The sequence below is a fragment of the Amblyomma maculatum genome, chromosome 4 (genome assembly GCF_055883805.1).
Source record: "Amblyomma maculatum isolate TAMU_Amacu chromosome 4, ASM5588380v1, whole genome shotgun sequence".
NCBI classification, from domain to species: Eukaryota; Metazoa; Arthropoda; class Arachnida; order Ixodida; family Ixodidae; genus Amblyomma; species Amblyomma maculatum.
This window is the reverse complement of record NC_139347.1, coordinates 166,579,373-166,596,066: the sequence shown is the minus strand read 5'-3', so window position 1 is coordinate 166,596,066 and position 16,694 is coordinate 166,579,373. Positions and strand designations below refer to the sequence as shown.

Sequence of the window (16,694 nt, the reverse complement as noted above, 5' to 3'; positions counted from 1 at the left end):
ACTGCTTTGGTATATAGTCTAATACAACTGGAGGAAAAAGCGGCATGAGCTTGTATGGCACCATGCTTTTGCTTCTTGTACAGCCACAGCGATGAATCACAAAGATGTGCATGCAAAGTTTCATTGAATGTTTTTTTGTTATTTTTGTAAATTCCACGTGTGTTCCTGCTTCTATGAGTACTGTGTTCTATTCAAGTATACTGCATCTGAATAAAAGTGAGTCATTTTCGTTTGGAAAATTTTCTTTAATACTCGGGGTACCTAAAGCCACAGTATTCTTCTGAAGGGAATGTGTCGCGTATGGTCCTAACCACACAGCTCGGCAGGACAGTCCGGTTGTTTCTTCCAAGGCAGTGCCACACCCACCGCACGAACTGCCGGTATGCTGTGTACCTGTAGCGGCTGAAAAGTGGACACTATCATTTGGCTGAGCAATGTATGCTAATACTGTGCATTGATTTATTTATTTCAGAATACCCAAGAAGAGACTGATGAAAAAGCATGCTTACAGAAAACTACAAACTAAAACAAGCATGCTCGTCATTTGTTGAAAAAAAAAAAAAATGTACATCTAAATCTACATTACATCAACTATATAAGAAAAAGATAGCCACAAAATATATACCAAGCAAGAAAATGCTTTTCATTAATATGAAGCATGTGAATTTCTTCCAGGCAATTATATCGCTATACTATATGTCCTATATGTCAATTGCATTTCTCGAAAGCTAAGCAATATGGTTTAAAAAAAAATACTAATGATTAAAAGCATTTGTTGCAATAGGTTCGCGTTATGCGTTTTTTTTTTTTTTTTGCACACCAGAAAAAGTGCCTATGGAAATGCGAACAGGTAAGATACTCAAAAATAGCTATCGAAAGCCATTTTGCACTCTGCAGAGACACCGCAACCAAAGGGGCAGAATGTCCCTACCTATAACCCCCCCCCCCCCCCTCCCCCTTCACTCGTTCACACAATGAAAATCGAGTCAGTGTGCTCCCGATATTGCTGACGCCAAATACATGCCGCGTGCAGCCAGTTTTACGTTACCTGTGGATGTCTATCGCCTGCACGATACCTGGCCGAACTTCCGCCAGGCCATAATAAGCGACCTCCACGGCGGCGATATCGAGGCACGCTACCCCGAAAGTGCGGTGTTCTGTAACGCAGTCGGCTCCTTCGGACACTAAGGCGACCACGCGCGGAATTTCGCGGCAGCATATCGATTCTACCGCCGTATCCATAGCGCGGCAGTGGCCGCACTGGCACCTAAAAAGAAAAAAAAGTCAATCAAAATGCTACTGGCATGAGATCTTTTACTGATAGCTTTGTACGTATTAATGTCTGTATTCACGAGATAAACACAGCCTATACTTTAAAACCGCTTGAGCATGAGCAAACCACACAGCATGCTTGCGGCGGTAGTTAAACATTTGCTAGGGTGGCCATTTTCGAAGCTGTAGCATGCTCTACAATATTGTGCGCCTAACTGGCAAAAAAGTACGTATGCAGACTTTAATGTCTCCTTGACCTACAACATTCACAGTACGTGCTAAAGGAATAAAAATGTGCCGTACTTGACGGCCTGTTTCGAAGAAGTAATCAGTACAACATGTCTTACCAGTTGACATTTCCAACACGCCAACCCTCCAAGCTTTCGTCGCTGCTGTTGCTTTCTGCGTCGTCGCTTGAGTCACTGGCGAGTGGGTCAAAGTCAAAGTGCCTTGCAATGTCGCCGACATCCGCGTCATCGCCCGAAATAATTTCGAAACTGGAGTCTGAAGCGCCGCTTGACGACATTTCGGTCCACGTGCGATCGCAAGCAGACGACAAACCCTACCCGAGGGCGTCAGAAGAATGCGTGCTCACGTCATCACAAGTCTTGCCAGCAGGAGGCGCTAGTGTGGCGATTTCGTATCTTTGACGTCATCCCGCGCCCGTGCTCGGAGAGACTGAAACCGAAACTGGTCTCGATAAATGCGCTGATAATTAATTAACTGAGCTGCGCTGAGGTTTTTTGAACTACATTCCCTTTGTTTTGGAGCATGGTGGATCGAATAAAGCAATAATCCCGATAATGAAAATGTACGTGTCTATACTCCTTTAAGTGAGAACTCCTTTGATATAGACTCATTAGAGCATTTCAACCTGTGTGCAGTCGTTAATACCATATTTTCACGATTACTTGAAGGCCAGCTAGGCCCGCAACTTTACGTGCTTTGAAGCGCATTTCGTCCGTGGACCGCGCACGTTCCTCCTACGTTCTAAATTTCACCACGGCTCCCCTTTCTCTCTTTCCACTTTCACTCCCACCTTCATCCCTTCCCTTACGGCGCGGTTCAGGTATCCATATAGCAAGTGTGACAGATACTGCGCCTTTCCCTTCCTGTGAACCAATTATTATTATTATTATTATTATTATTATTATTATTATTATTATTATTATTATTATTATTATTATTATTATTATTATTATTATTATTATTATCCTAAATTGCGTGAGAATACACAGCGGAAAATCATTTTGGCACAAGTATATGAACCTAATACAACGAAAAATAGTGACACAGTCTAGAGTAACGGCCTTCCCAGCTGAATCTGGATGGCCAGCGTTAGGCACACTAAATCTCGAAAGTGAACGTATGTGTTATAATGTTCATTTCACTTTTATGTGTTTTTGTAATAATGACGGTTCAAAATGCTGCGAGAAGACCCAATGGTGTGGCCTGAAATAACGCTATTGCGTAGCGCTGATCGACAAGTCCAGCTGTTCCCTATTTTTGGAAAGAAATTAAATAATAAAAAGGTTCAGTTCGCGTGATGTCGTTTGCTTACGGGCAGTTTTCTTCCAGACGTTTTTTTTTATATTTCAGATTTTAAGTAGAAGTCACGTTGTGGAAAATAAAACCCGACATGAAATTTACAATAATACAATGCGGCAGCTTTATTGAGACGTAAGGCGGTGTGCCGGATCGGTTTGCAGTTTTTGCCTTCAATTCAACATACGAATGTGTCATCGCGTTGCCTCAGAACGCAAGTGGCCGTTTATTACAAAGGACACCTAAATTGCTCTTAACTTGCAACTGAGAGGTAAAGCGTGACTCAAAAATTTTAAACCGAAACTCAAAAAGCATCTTCCCTCGGATATGATTCAAAGCAGTCCAACATCAAATAATTATGTACTAACTAGTGTGTAAGCAATAAAAAAATGTGCTCTAAAACGTAAAACAAAATGCGTAAAATGTTTGTACAGGTATGTTAACAGCCGCAGTGTCCCCATGTTTACACATTTTAGACATTCTTTATTTAGAGAGCAAAATGGCCAAAAATGGCGGCTCTCTTGTGTGGATCACTTGTCCAGATCGCCTTAAAGTTGCGGAATCGCGGGAAAGGACATATTGTGCCTCTCTTCTTCCACCGGTAAAAATGGGGAATCTTGCACCCCTTTTACGTGTGCGTCTCGGGTGGAGCTGGGTGGCGTCTCTCACAGCCTGAGTTGCTTTGGGACGTTAAACCTCATAAACCAAAACAAATGGAACCAACATTTTTCTTTTCAGTTCATGTCTTGTCTTTCTCCTGAAAATTGTCTTTAGATCACGTTTTCATGCATGACCATTTATCTCATTTCAAAGTTGCTATTTGCACGAGCGATAAAATTCCAATGCCTCATTGGAATATGTCAGCCAAAATAGGTAATTGTTTCCTTTTGCACCACACTACAAATCACTATTGTTATGCTAAGCCAAATAATGGTTGCTCTTAGAAAAAGAATTTAAAGCATTTCTGCTTCGGCCCGCAGAAACACATCCAATCATCTGAGGAAGACGAAGATGAGAAGCAAGACGAACAGCGACGCGACCAGGTCTCTTCTTGCGGCTGTCCTAGCCGTCACCGTGGCTGGCCCTCGTGGCACGGTTTTTGCCAAGTGCCGCCCAGAGTACCAGAACCTGCCTGGCGGTCTGGTGCACACCGCCTGCAAGCCTCCGAATCCCAACTGCATCTCGGTTGAAGCCGGACTCAGTGAGGCGGACAAAGCAGAGGTGCTGAAGGCCCATAACGACTACCGCTCCCAGGTGGCTATGGGCAAGCTTCCTGGCTTTCAGCCTGCCAAGAACATGTACCGCATGGTAATTACACGAATTTATACCCTCGGTCTAGGTTTGGTTGGTGTGCATCGTGAGGCATTTTTGTTAGCGTAGTTTTTTGTCTAGGCACTATGTTCTGATACCAAATAAGGTGTTCACGAGATATGAGCCAGGGGTAATGCATACCAATTTGAAGAAAGATCATAAGATGTTTATATGACCAGTTACAGTTTCAATGTTGCCGATGTTACCAAAAGCAAGGTTTTTCAGATATCTTGTTTTCTTATCTCCAGTGCCTTGTTATTAACGATGGCAGAGTTATTCAAACGCTTAGGCTAAGGAGAAGCCTAGTTAAGTAACTTCGCATGATCAGACGGGAACGTTTAGGGAACAAAGCGCTAGAATTAAAAGGAATTACAACAAAATTGAAACTTGGGTCAGTTGGTACATGTTCTTGAAAAAAAAACAGTCAAAAGACGAAGGACAAAGAGGAAGACGAGGCACAAACGTCGACTGGACTAAGAACTGTGCTTTATTAAAAACAGATTAGTCTCCCAGGAAAGGTACAGGGCATGCGCCGATCAACCTCCAAAGCAAACACACCAATGTCTAGAGATAAGCCAGTAATCTAGCGCCGCTGCGACAGGCAGCAAAGTTCCTTCTGCATCAAGGAGATGGAAGCTGTGCTGATACAATTATCCGTTTGCATACTGATGAGATACGCCTCAATAATTTCGCGCGCCACCTTTCCATTGCCTCTACCAACAATACTAACACTGGAAAACAGCGGATAGCAGCCACATTCCCGGCTATGGCGAAGCAGGTTTGCTCCGTCAGTGGGGCTCAGAGAGTTGTGGTGCTCACGCAGCCTTTCATTGAACAGGCCGGTTCTCTTCCAAACCCTATCAGCTCAGCTAGAGGAGCGGCTAAACACATTCTGTCACCATCTAACTATGAAAGTAAAAACGATGGTAGAGGCGGCAATTACCCGCGTAATGCACGTGGTTGACACCACATTGGCTACACTCTCCTTCTAACCATCCCCCCTTCTCTCCTCCCAAGCCATCCCCCTATCCAACTACCAATACTCCCCTCCGTAGCACCCCAAGTGCAGCATCATAGCAGCTCATCCTCCCATTCATAACGGCAACAACCCACTAATAATCTGGCATCCCTATTGCAAAACCCAGTGCCACTGGGTCCCAGCGCCCCAGCGCCATACCTGATTATGGTCCCAGTATCATGCTGGAAACTGGGCGCACTGGGACGCGGCATATTGGCACGCTCTGCACTGGCTGCACTGTTCGCCCGGAGAAAAAAAAGACGGGAGATAAAAATTAAAAAGGTAAAAGTAACGAAAGACGTTAGCTACATAAAGAAACCTTTAAAAAAGTAAAAAAAAAAATAATGGACCGAGCTCGCTCCGAACTCGGTCCCTCACCACTTATTCAATCACTAGCTCACCACGCTAACCACTCGGCCACGCCGAGAACAAGGATTTGTTTAAACATTTCTACATTTTATGTCGTGATCCGCATTTATACGGTTGCGACTTCGTGTTTCGCAGTCTACAGGCCATTGCTGCCGCTCTAACATTTACAACTTCTTGATCGTCGGAGCTTGCTGCCTGCTCTCACGACTTGCAACTAATGTACTGGGTGTTTATGCGTGCTATTTTGTGCACTAGAATCAGTTTAACATGTGGCGTTTGACATCGCTGGCAAATTTACCAACGCCGGATCTTCAGTGATGCTCTGCTACCGTGGGCGCCATTTTTGCCGAACACGGAGCTTTAGTACAAACTTTCAAGGAAAAAAGTGCGACCAAGCTTCAATACCGGCAAGCGCAGCAGCGACGACCCTATTTTGCGTATAGCTAAACCTTATTTGTATATAAACATTTCGAGAAGCTTTGCGATGACCGAGGGCTCGGCTGCTTAATACGCAGATTAAGAAGGAGCGCAAAAGCTTGAGAAACAAGCAAAATATTATGCATTACAAGCGCTGTATGTTGTTGTTTTTTCTCTCATGGGCCCATCGCTCGGTAATTTTTTCTTTCTGCTGTTTATACTGGGCCGTGGTGCAGGCTGCTCGCCTGCAATTAAGCCCGCATTGACCATTTTGGCAGTAATCATTGTTAGAGTGCCCTTAAAATCAGCTGTGAAATTTGTTATGCATGGTAGCCCACAACATTCAATTCCAGTTTTAGTTGTGCGTTAATCGTCAGTGTGAATGAGATATCAGAGGCGCGGCGGTCGTGGTCTCTCTCGAAACGCTCAAAACAATCTATCGAAACTTGGAAATTTGAAAAAAGATACTGCCTTTGTTTTCTTACAAGTGCGCAACGACTTCGCAGCAAAAAGCGCTTGCTTGAACCATATTTTTAATATGCGCCCCGATGGTCGATTGCGAGTACGCTGTTGCCATGTTGGCCCCTGAGGGATGCTACTCCGGCTGACGCCGCAAGCCGCACCGGCTACACTGGGGCACTGGGACCAGTGCGGCCCCAGCGCACATACAGCGCTTCTCCCAGTGCATCGCGGATGCCAGCGACACACCGAGCGTCAAAAAGCTAATCCAAGCGTTTTTCTCCCATCGTACCAGTGCAACCAGTGTCTTCCCGTTACTTCTCCAGTGAATATCGCAGACCTCCAGCGTGCCCAGCAGATCCAGTGCGAAACCAGCGCGAAAATCTTACTGCTTTCGCACTGGAAGATGCTGGGAGACGCTGGTTATTGCAATAGGGATTCGAACTGCTGAAGCATTAAGCGAAAGCGGGATCCTCTAGTACAACTCATAACTAGAAACTCGTCACCCCCACACCTTATATTACTACAAGAAACTCGTATAACCCTCAACATACCAGGATATACGGCCTACCATGCACCCAGCGTGGACATGCCTGTGGTGACAACCTACATCAGGCGCACACTCAGACACGCAGTACACGCTGCACACGCGAGGTAGCACATGTTACCGTAGAAATTATACCGAGTGATGTTACAAAAGAATCAATAATATACTCTAATATATACAGCCTCCTAGTAGCACCGCATCTCGTTGCGCGAAGTTCACAGGAGGCCAAGAAAACACCTTTATTAATAGCGGGGAATCTAAACTGCGTACGCGCTGATTGGAGATACAGCCGTACAAACAGCAGAGGAGAGGTTCTGTCCAATCAGATACAGCATTCACAGCTATCCGTATATAATAATTTCGACATGCCCACCAGACAGGGTATGGTTGGAATGATGGATGCCAGCCAAGATCTCATGCTCGGCAAAACATCCCTCACTGGAAATGGGAGCGAACCGGACTCACATTAGGCAGCGATCATTATATCATCGCCGTAACCCTTGAACGACCACACTGCACGCCAAAGTCATATAAGCATCATTTGGTGAACTGAGAAAAACTCCGACAACAACGCCAAAACACCCCTGCTGAAGACCACATAGAATTAGGGGTATGGGTGAAACATCTCCTTCAAGACAAGGAGAATAATACGCAGATCTTTTATACAAATGAAGAGCTGCCAATGTTGGAGGCCAGAATGGCACATTTACTTGAAGGCCACTATAGTTTAACTAAACGATATGCCACACAGAAGCAAAACCGCAAACTTAAACAGACGATTAATGATCTGGCCACCCAAATTGAAGACCATGGAGAGCAACTGTTCAAGCAAAATTGGACACAAGTGTGTGAAGGGCTAAAAGGAAATCTTACCACAAAGCGTGCATGGCCCCTACTTCGGCCCCTTCTCGAGCCTGCCCAGAGCAAAACATACACACGAAACATAATGGTTAGACTAAGCCATCAACACAGACGTGACACAGATGCGCTTCTAGCTACTCTAAAGCATATGCACACCACCCCAGCACAACCGCAATCCTTTCCCGCCTATGCAGGAGGATCACATTAGGTGTTAGATGCTGCAATAACGACATCCGAAATGAGGGAAGCACTTCAGAAGCTCTAGAACACAACTCCAGGCGAAGACCGAGTTTCAAATGCGGCGCTAAGAAATCTAGATGATAAATTATTGGAGCAACTTACGGACCTCTATAAAAAACACTGGGAAGAAGGGGCACTCCCAGCAGAATGGACACACGGGAAAGTAATTCTAATACGAAAACCCATACAAGCCAATTTCCCCGGCGAATATGCGCCCAATATCGCTAACCTCCCACTTAGGAAAACTATTTGAACAGGTTATACTAGCTCGGCTAACAACATACTTGGATGACACGGACCAATATCCACACTCCATGGTCGGTTTCAGGCCCCGTCTATCTGCGCAGGACGTTATGCTACAGCTAACGTCCGCAGTGCTTGACCCAAATATACCAACGCATACTAAGGCAACACTAGCAATAGATCTCAAAAAAGCGTTTGATAATGTACAACACACAGCAATCCTGCAGGCACTCACGAACATTAAAGCTGGTCCACGGATCCACAATTACATATGAGCCTTCCTCCATCCAACACAGAACAGCCACACTTCACACATCGACAGTCTTTATACCTCCCCGTACACACTTGCCAATGTGGGCAATCCGCAATGCTCCATTTTTCCCCATTTCTGTTCAACATCACCCTAATCCCCTTAACCACAGAACTACAAAAAATCCCTCACCTCGGCCACACCGTACACGCCGATGACATAACACTTTGGACAACATATGGATCAGACGGTGAAATCGAATGCACTCCACAAAGGGCAGCAGATACGGTAAAGAAGCTCACCGCAGCAATCGGACTAGAATGCTCACTAGAAAAATCGGAATTAATAGTCGTACCCCCTAAAGGACGGACTTACCAAAGCCCCATGAAAGTCCGAATTCAGGAAAGACAGGTACCACAGATTCATACCATCCATATTCTAGGACTATACCTACAACAGGGTGGAAAAAACAGACACAACTAAGCGGCTCAAAAAGGCCTCTTGCTAACCCCACGCAGCTCATAAAAAGGGTGACAGGACGCGCACATGGGCTCCGAGAGGCGGACACGCTTCGTTCGCCTAATGCACGCCTATACTCTGAGCCGTATTCTTTATGCTACACCATATTTCAAACTATCATGCAGCGAGGTCCAGGAAATAGACTCCTTAATTTGGCAAACAAAACAAATGCGGCAATTAAATTACCGAAAAGCACCAGCAACGAGAGACTACCCGAATACTGAGTCCATAACACAGTACATGAACTTGGAGAGGCCCACACAAGCACAATACCTCAGCTTGGCACCTACAGCTACCGCACGACACATACTCAGTAAGCTTGGCATCACTATTCCCGCAAACAATGCATCCCTAAGAACATTCCCTACCCACATTTACACCTCAATCTATGCAAAACCATTACCACGAAACATGCATCCCCATCATGTCCAAGGTTACAGGAAGGCGCCCGCGGCAGCGCTCCACAAATGGTACGGGAATGAGCCAAATGCAGTTTGGGTGGATGCCGCCTGCGATGAGAACGGAACCACTAAGGTTATTCACAGCCTCCCCCCCCCCCCCCCATTTCCGCCCCAACTTTCGAGCTTCCATAAGGAAGCTTCGGTTTCCATCCCTGAGGAAACCGAAGAGACCGCTATAGCTATTGCTCTGGCATATACAGGTGCCAGTTATGTACTTATCGATTCTAAAACTGCCATTCTAAATCATGCCAGTGGTCGGGTTCATCCTCCGGCACGCCGACGGCTGCACATGCCTACCCTCCACCTCCCCCGACGGGTTGAGCTCATCTGGGTGCCTGAGCACTCGAGAAATCCCGGCAACGAGGCCGCCGACTCCTTAGCCCGAGGGCCTATAAACCGAGCACAGGCGGATCTCGTGGGGGATTTCTCGAAGGAGCGCATGCACTCGTTTGCTGAGTTCACTGCAAACTCCCGCGCTGAGCGCCTTATCTATCCGTCACCCTAACCATCCCTCAGTACCAGATAACAGTCAATCTGGCATCGCCTGCAGACACGAACGCTGCCAAAACCAGCTCTACTGTCAAAATTTAAGCCGATATCCTACATATTCACTTTGTGCCCCCACTCAAAGACCACCCTTACCCACATTCTTTTATCCTGGCCGGCGTCTCCTCTCCCCGCCCGGCCGGTGCCTCTCAAAACATAGGAGGACTGGGAGACCTCATTGCGAACAGCGGACCCGGCCAGGCAGAAGATTGTCGTCACTCGGGCGGCATACGTCATGGACCAGCATCACATGAACGTTTAGATCGCGAGTGGTGTCGTGCGGAGACCCAAGAGGACTACGTGCCTCAAATTCTTCGTGAAATAGTTTTTGTCTCCTCCTCCTCCCCCACTTTTATTCAAACCTTCCTTTCTTCCCTTACGGCGCGATTGAGGTGTGCGATTGAGGTGCCTAAAGAAACAGCCCCGCCGGGGTGGTGCAGTGGTAAGACGCCCGACTACTGTGCCGGAGTACCCGGGTTCGAACCCGACCTCGGCGGTTGCGTTCCGATGGAGGCGAAACGAGAAGGCGTCCGTGTGCTGTGCGATATCAGCGCACGTTAAAGATCCTCAGGTGGTCTAAATTACTCCGCAGCCCTCCACTACGGCTCCTCTTTCTCTCTTTCCACTTTCACTCCACCTTCCTCCCTTCCCTTACGGCGTGGTTGCGGTGTCCACAGAAAACAAGTGAGACAGTTACCGCGCCTTTCTCTTCCTATAAATAAATCAGTTTTTTTAAAGAAACAAATGTGTGTGACAGATACTGCGCCTTTCCATTCCTCTGAATCAAATATTAAAAGCTGGCTTCAGACCTCAAGTGGAGGACGTGACCACACATGATACACAATGCAAAGATAATAAATCATGAATAATGCGAGCGCTCAAAACGAACTGCCGGGTAACATGTGATACGAGAAATCAGACAATCACAGGGAAAAGCAGCACATTTTGATGTATTTTGCGTATACGCAGCTAGTTCACCACGGCAAAAAAAAACCGCTTTTCAAAAAATGTCTCGAATGGCATCGTTTTAGCATTAGCGCCCGTTCCTGGGTTTTGTGTCGTCGTCGCCGTCGCCGTTGTCCCTCGTAACCAGTTGTCGGTTATTGTGCATACAAGTCTTGCTCGAATTATTTACCTCAATCTATCGAAAAGCTGAAACAGCTGATGAGCTTTGCTCAAATTTCGCGTTAGGAGGTACTGTACCCGTCGCCAAAATTTTCAAATATTATTACTAGGGGTGTGCGAATAGTACTTTTTCCAAACCGAATCGAATACGAATAGTGCACTCTTGCTATCGAATTGAATACGAATAATGTAGCTAAAAAGCGAATCGAATACGAATCGAATAGTAGAGCGCTATAGAGCGCTCTACTATTCGTTATAGCGCTGTTATAGCGCTGCGGTAGAGCGCTATAACTCGTGGAGTAATAGATCTGACGGGAAAACGCTGATCTCCTCTAGGGGGCGCAACTATTAATCTCTATGCACATTGTCAGTTGCTGGTTGTTTTTATCTACAACAATTACGTTTGAACGAGTTTATTTAGTGAACTAGATTGCATGATATAATATATCAGAGATTACGAATGGCTGAGCGACGCTTTCGTCCGACTTGCGTCCGAGTAACCCGAGGCCATAGAGTTGCGCTTCCCCTGCTGTTGGCTCTTCGAACTAGTTATCGCCGAGCGCGTGATCTCCTCATCTTCCTCTTCTTTTCAGTGAATTTCGTTGCTTTCGTTCTTTCTCAATTAGCTCGCATGCTCCCCTCTAGCTGGCGCTAGGCGATTACAACTGGCGCTAGGCGACCTGAGATATATAGTGGAGAGTTGTATGAGCATGAGCTGACAACATTCATGCAACTCTCATGTCATGCGCCACTCGCATAATAAACTTAACCTCAACTATTGATGATGAAAGTGAATGCAATTTTTACGGAATAAACATGTAGCGTTACTTCTCGGCAGATTAGAGACGTGTGAACTATGACACGACTACGAGAAGTTGCCTCCGCGATTCGTGATATGTCCAATCTTTAAGAATGTTTCCATGCGAATGGACCGTGTTGCGGCCACGCTGAAGCATGTAGGCTCCCTAAACGGTGATCTCTGCTTCTCGCGTAGGTTTATTGCGGCAGCAAGCTGTGCCTGCTCGGAGCTGACGCTGCCTTCGCGAGAATGGTCGGAGGTAACCGAGACGTTAATTCGTGCCAGTTATTCGAAAAGTATTCGAAAATTATTCGAAAATTTGCGAAGATATTCGAACAGTTTCAAATAATTCTCAATTTCCACTATTTGATTCGTTTAACGAATCGAATATTATGATATTCGATTCGATATTCGAAAATTTCAAACATTCGCACACCCCTAATTATTTCCTTCGGCATCAATAATAGTCATTATGTATTTTGATATAGCCTCCTCTCGCGGTAATAATTGGTTTACAACAAAGGAAAGTCACCCTTTGTGTCACGCTTTCCTATTGTACGCCTAATCCTGTAAGAGGAAGTGAATGTAAATTGGTTTACGAGAAAGGAAAGCAGATGTGTTTCACACATTACACACAGCTGAAAAGTCGCATATCTGTGTCTACCACGCGATGGCGGTGTCTCAGACCTTTACTTAGGGAGCCTCGATGCAAACGCCTCAACCAGCTCCTGTCGGGTCCATTTAAACGCCGCTATTGATAAGTACAGCTGCTGTGTAGGAATCGTCTTAGTGAGCGCTTCTGCGTAAGCCAAGCGCACAACTTGCGACTGTAGGAGGAGGAGAAGAAAACATTGACAATGAAATATTTTGGGAAGGGAGGTGCGTGTGGTTGTGGAGCTAAGTGGAAGACCCCATTCCGGGACGCCGTTAACCACCGCCGCGGCCCGAGCTCTCTGGACCAGGGCACGCTGGGCCTCCAGGTCCGAGCTGGACAGGGCCGCCTCCTAGCCCTCCCTAGTTGGCTGTTTTATAACTTTTATTTTTGTATTTTGCTGGCAGGCCCACACCATATGGTATAGGTCAGCATACTGCCCGCAGAGTGTGCACCTACCCGTGAATGTCGGGTCCATGTGTTTTAGAATGGCGAGATTTAGAAAACACCCGGTTTTGAGCCCTCTAAGGCGGCACTATTGAGATCTGTCGAGACACTTGGCGGGTCTCGGAAGTGCCATTCTGCAGAGGCGTAAATAATTTGTAATGTCCGCATGAATTATGAGCGCGATTAGTATGGTTTTCTCGGTAGAACCCGAAGATTGAGCGAATTCGGGGGGTAGGAACGCTCGGGCAGCCACGTGACTAGTCTCGTGCCCCTCCACCCCCTGGCGTCCGGGCACCCATCTAACCCGCATCTGAATTTTACTGTACCATAGTGTATATATTTCTTACCTGCCCTTTTCGTTCTCCTTATCGCTCACCTCTGATTTCTTCTGCTTCTTCCTCTCTATCCCTTTATTTCCGCCGCCCCAGTTCAGGTGGTACAGATATCGCATAGCAGATACCGGGGCTGGCAAACATCTTTTCCTTCCATTTGTTTATACAATAAATAACCACTACAGCAACACATGTGCCAATATTATTCTGTGCTCGAGTGGCGCTATCTTACCCCGCACGTAATTTCGGCATGCCTGTTGCAAGTCGGATACTATGTAGGATGCGTCGCAGTGGGTGCGGCCAGTGCAATCGCCACTTCCTCCAAAATTAGCGGCAGTGGTAAGACGCCCGACTACTGTGCCGGAGTACCCGGGTTCGAACCCGACCTCGGTGGCTCCGTTTCGATGGAGGCGAAACGAAGAGGCGTCCGTGTGCTGTGCGATGTCAGCGCACGTTAAAGATCCCCAGGTGGTCGAAATTTCCGGAGTCCTCCACTACGGCGTCTCTCATAGCCTTAGTCGCTTTGGGACGTTAAACTCCACAAACCAACCACAAACCAACCAGTTTTTACTGAGAGCCCGTTCACCTGCCTTTCTTCGTGCACAACATCAATGGTGCAGATGCCATCCTCAGTGGGACCGGCTGCATCCACGTAATATGTGCCTATCTTGCTGCCATAGTTACTTTGGTTAAATTTTGCCCTGGGTTCACGTCTCCCCTGATTATACTCCCAATTCATGTTTTTGGGGAGCGGCTTAAACGTCAAGTATTTTCCACCCATCCGGGATGTCCACTCTGTTTCCTGTGGTAGGGAGAAGCCCGAGATTGCGGTCTCGGAGGACTTGCTTGCCAGTGCTGGTCACCGACAGCCTAGCAATTTCGCTTGTTCTGTGGGGCTCAATCAGCTCTGTAGTATGGATCCCAAGTTGGAGCTGGAGCTCCGTAGACGCTCTGGCCGGGAGCCCTAGAGCAGTTTTAACCGCCGCCCGAATCATCCCTTTGAGCGTCCATGGTTGCTCTTCCTCAGCTTGAGGTAGGGCACCACGTACACCGCACGACTAACAACGAACGCCTGAACCAGGCGAAGGGTGTCTTTTTCAAGAAGTCGACCGTGCTTGCCGGATATTCTACCAATCATCCTACTAATTTGTTCGCAGGCGGACTAATTTTTTCAAGGCTGTGGCATTTTTACCCCGGTTATCAATCTGTAATCCCAATACCTGAAATGTGTTCACCTCTGGTATCAGATTGCCGTTTACGCAAATGCACGGGCCTGCTACTGGCTCTGTAGCTGAGCCACCTCCGCTGCCTCTTGCGGACAGAAGAGAAAGTAAAGAAAGAAAAAGAAGAGGTAGAGAAAGATGCTTGTCGCAACAGCCGTCGTCCACTACCGATTTGAGTGAAAAGCTTTATTTTCCACCAAAAGAAGGCCATCAACCCCTGCCTCCGCACGTTGGCCTGGAAGACGGGGGCCCCTGAGCTAGTCTGACTGGCAGGCCTTTTCCCATGGCAGCCTTCTCCGCCAGGTAGACGAAGTGGTGGCGGGTGCAATGACGGCCTACAACAGTAAAACTTCGGTGGCAGGCTAGCTCCCACCGCAAGCGGCGGTGACCAACCAGTTCCAGCCCCGTAGGGTCAGGAGCAGTGTGCATTGAGGCTCCCTACCCGTATGACGGTATCGTCCCTAGAAAAAATTCTAGGACCACCATGGACCACTTAAGTATGATGAGGCAAAAGCGTCTGCTGCGAAGTGGTCCGAAGCCTTCCACTACGGCAGATTTTTCTCTTTTCACTGCCACCCTCCCCTTTTCTTTACAGCTTGGTGAAGGTGTTGCCGGGGTGGTGCAGTGGTAAGACTCACGACTACTGTCCGGAATAACCGTGTTCGAACCTGACCTCGGCGGCTGCGTTTCGATGGAGGCGAAACGAAGAGGCGTCCGTGTGCTGTGCGATGTCAGCGCACGTTAAAGATCCCCAGGTGGTCGAAATTACTCTGTAGCCCTCCACTACGGCTCCCCTTTCTCTCTTTCCACTTTCACTCCCACCTACATCCCTTCCTTTACGTCGCGGTTCAGGTGTCCACAGAGCAAGTGTGACAGATATTGCGCCTTTCCCTTCCTGTGAACCAACCAGTTTGTGGAGAATTGTGACAAATATTGTGCCTTTTATTTGCTGTCAATCAATTTGAAACGCCGCTGATGCCTTGCTGTATTGCGTCTATTTCTGTATGCTCTGAATGCGGCGTTCGCGGAAGCGGGAAATGAAAGGCGCCGCACGAACGCCTGGATCCGACACCCGGCGTGGTCAGCTTTGTATATGCTAGAATCGCCTGGTGACATTATCACTAGTCCTAATGTTATGACCGAAAGTCTCCGGTCATAACACTTCCGGTTATTTGACGTAACCCGATGTGACGTCGCCATGATGTCACAGCCGACGACGTCATCGTGTGATGTCGTAGTAGCCAACCGTCATTACTCATGACTATTTAGACTGCCTAATTAATAATTAAAACTAGTTAGTGACTAGTTATTCATTACTTTGTACTGGTTAGTGACTGGTTAAGCGAAGGCAAGCGCAACAACGAGCAAGTGGTGTGACGTCATGCCAAACGGCGGCGGCCACTCCACCGCCGTTTGAGGCAACGGCTCTGGGTCATTATGTGCCTCCTCGGAGCACCGCCACTGCGAAATCGCAAATTAGTGGCTAATGTAGCTTTCGGTACAAAAATGGTAATAGGGATCTTAACGGTGGCGCGCTACATAAAGGCACTCGGCGGGAGAACGGCGGCGCGATGACGTCGTGAGGAGGCCTGCATCTGGAAGGAGACCCAGCTCCGGGAAACCCAACCCCCGGCCGAGTGTGGTACTTGCGGACGACAAGGAGTTCCCGTGCCTACCCTCCAGGAAGGACCTGAGACTACCCAAGACGGGGCCCCAAAAGGCAGCGGTAAGCTACGCGAGCAAGGCCTCCCAGGCTAGCCCAGAAACTATAGCGCTAAAAAAAGAAAACGCAGAGCTAAAAACAAAAATAGGAAAACAGGAAGCCGATATAAAAAGGCAAGGAACAGAAACTGCAGAGCTAAGAAAAATGATGGCAGAACTTATCAATAACAAATCTAGACCGGAAACGCCTCCTGTTCACGTTGCGGTAATACAAAAACCAGCAGAGGCGAAACAGGTAACAGGAAATGGGGAAGAAAAAATGGACGCGGAGGTAACCAAACCCTCACCAGTAAAACGGAAGGCGGGCGAGTCAGACCCTCTCTTGGTACTCTAAAG

The 16,694-nt window shown here is 47.3% G+C and overlaps 2 protein-coding genes across 2 annotated transcripts in view; one reads left to right on the top strand and one right to left on the bottom strand.

The window, feature by feature from the left end:
• Positions 1 to 245: 245 nt before the first annotated feature.
• Positions 246 to 1,260, bottom strand: LOC146193431 (P2X purinoceptor 7-like). Its single transcript, XM_084600097.1, has 2 exons — positions 1,049 to 1,260; positions 246 to 402 (listed from the first exon to the last, which is right to left on the bottom strand). Exons 1-2 carry the CDS (start codon positions 1,240 to 1,242, stop codon positions 246 to 248), a joined length of 351 nt encoding a protein of 116 aa, XP_084456223.1. The 5' UTR covers positions 1,243 to 1,260.
• A 2,568-nt stretch (positions 1,261 to 3,828) lies between these two features.
• Positions 3,829 to 16,694, top strand: part of LOC146193429 (venom allergen 5-like) — a 92,217-nt gene continuing 79,351 nt past the window's right edge. The window contains exon 1 of the mRNA XM_084600548.1: positions 3,829 to 4,125. Within this exon, the coding sequence (XP_084456674.1) occupies positions 3,829 to 4,125 (297 nt within the window). The remainder of the gene's footprint in view (positions 4,126 to 16,694) is intronic.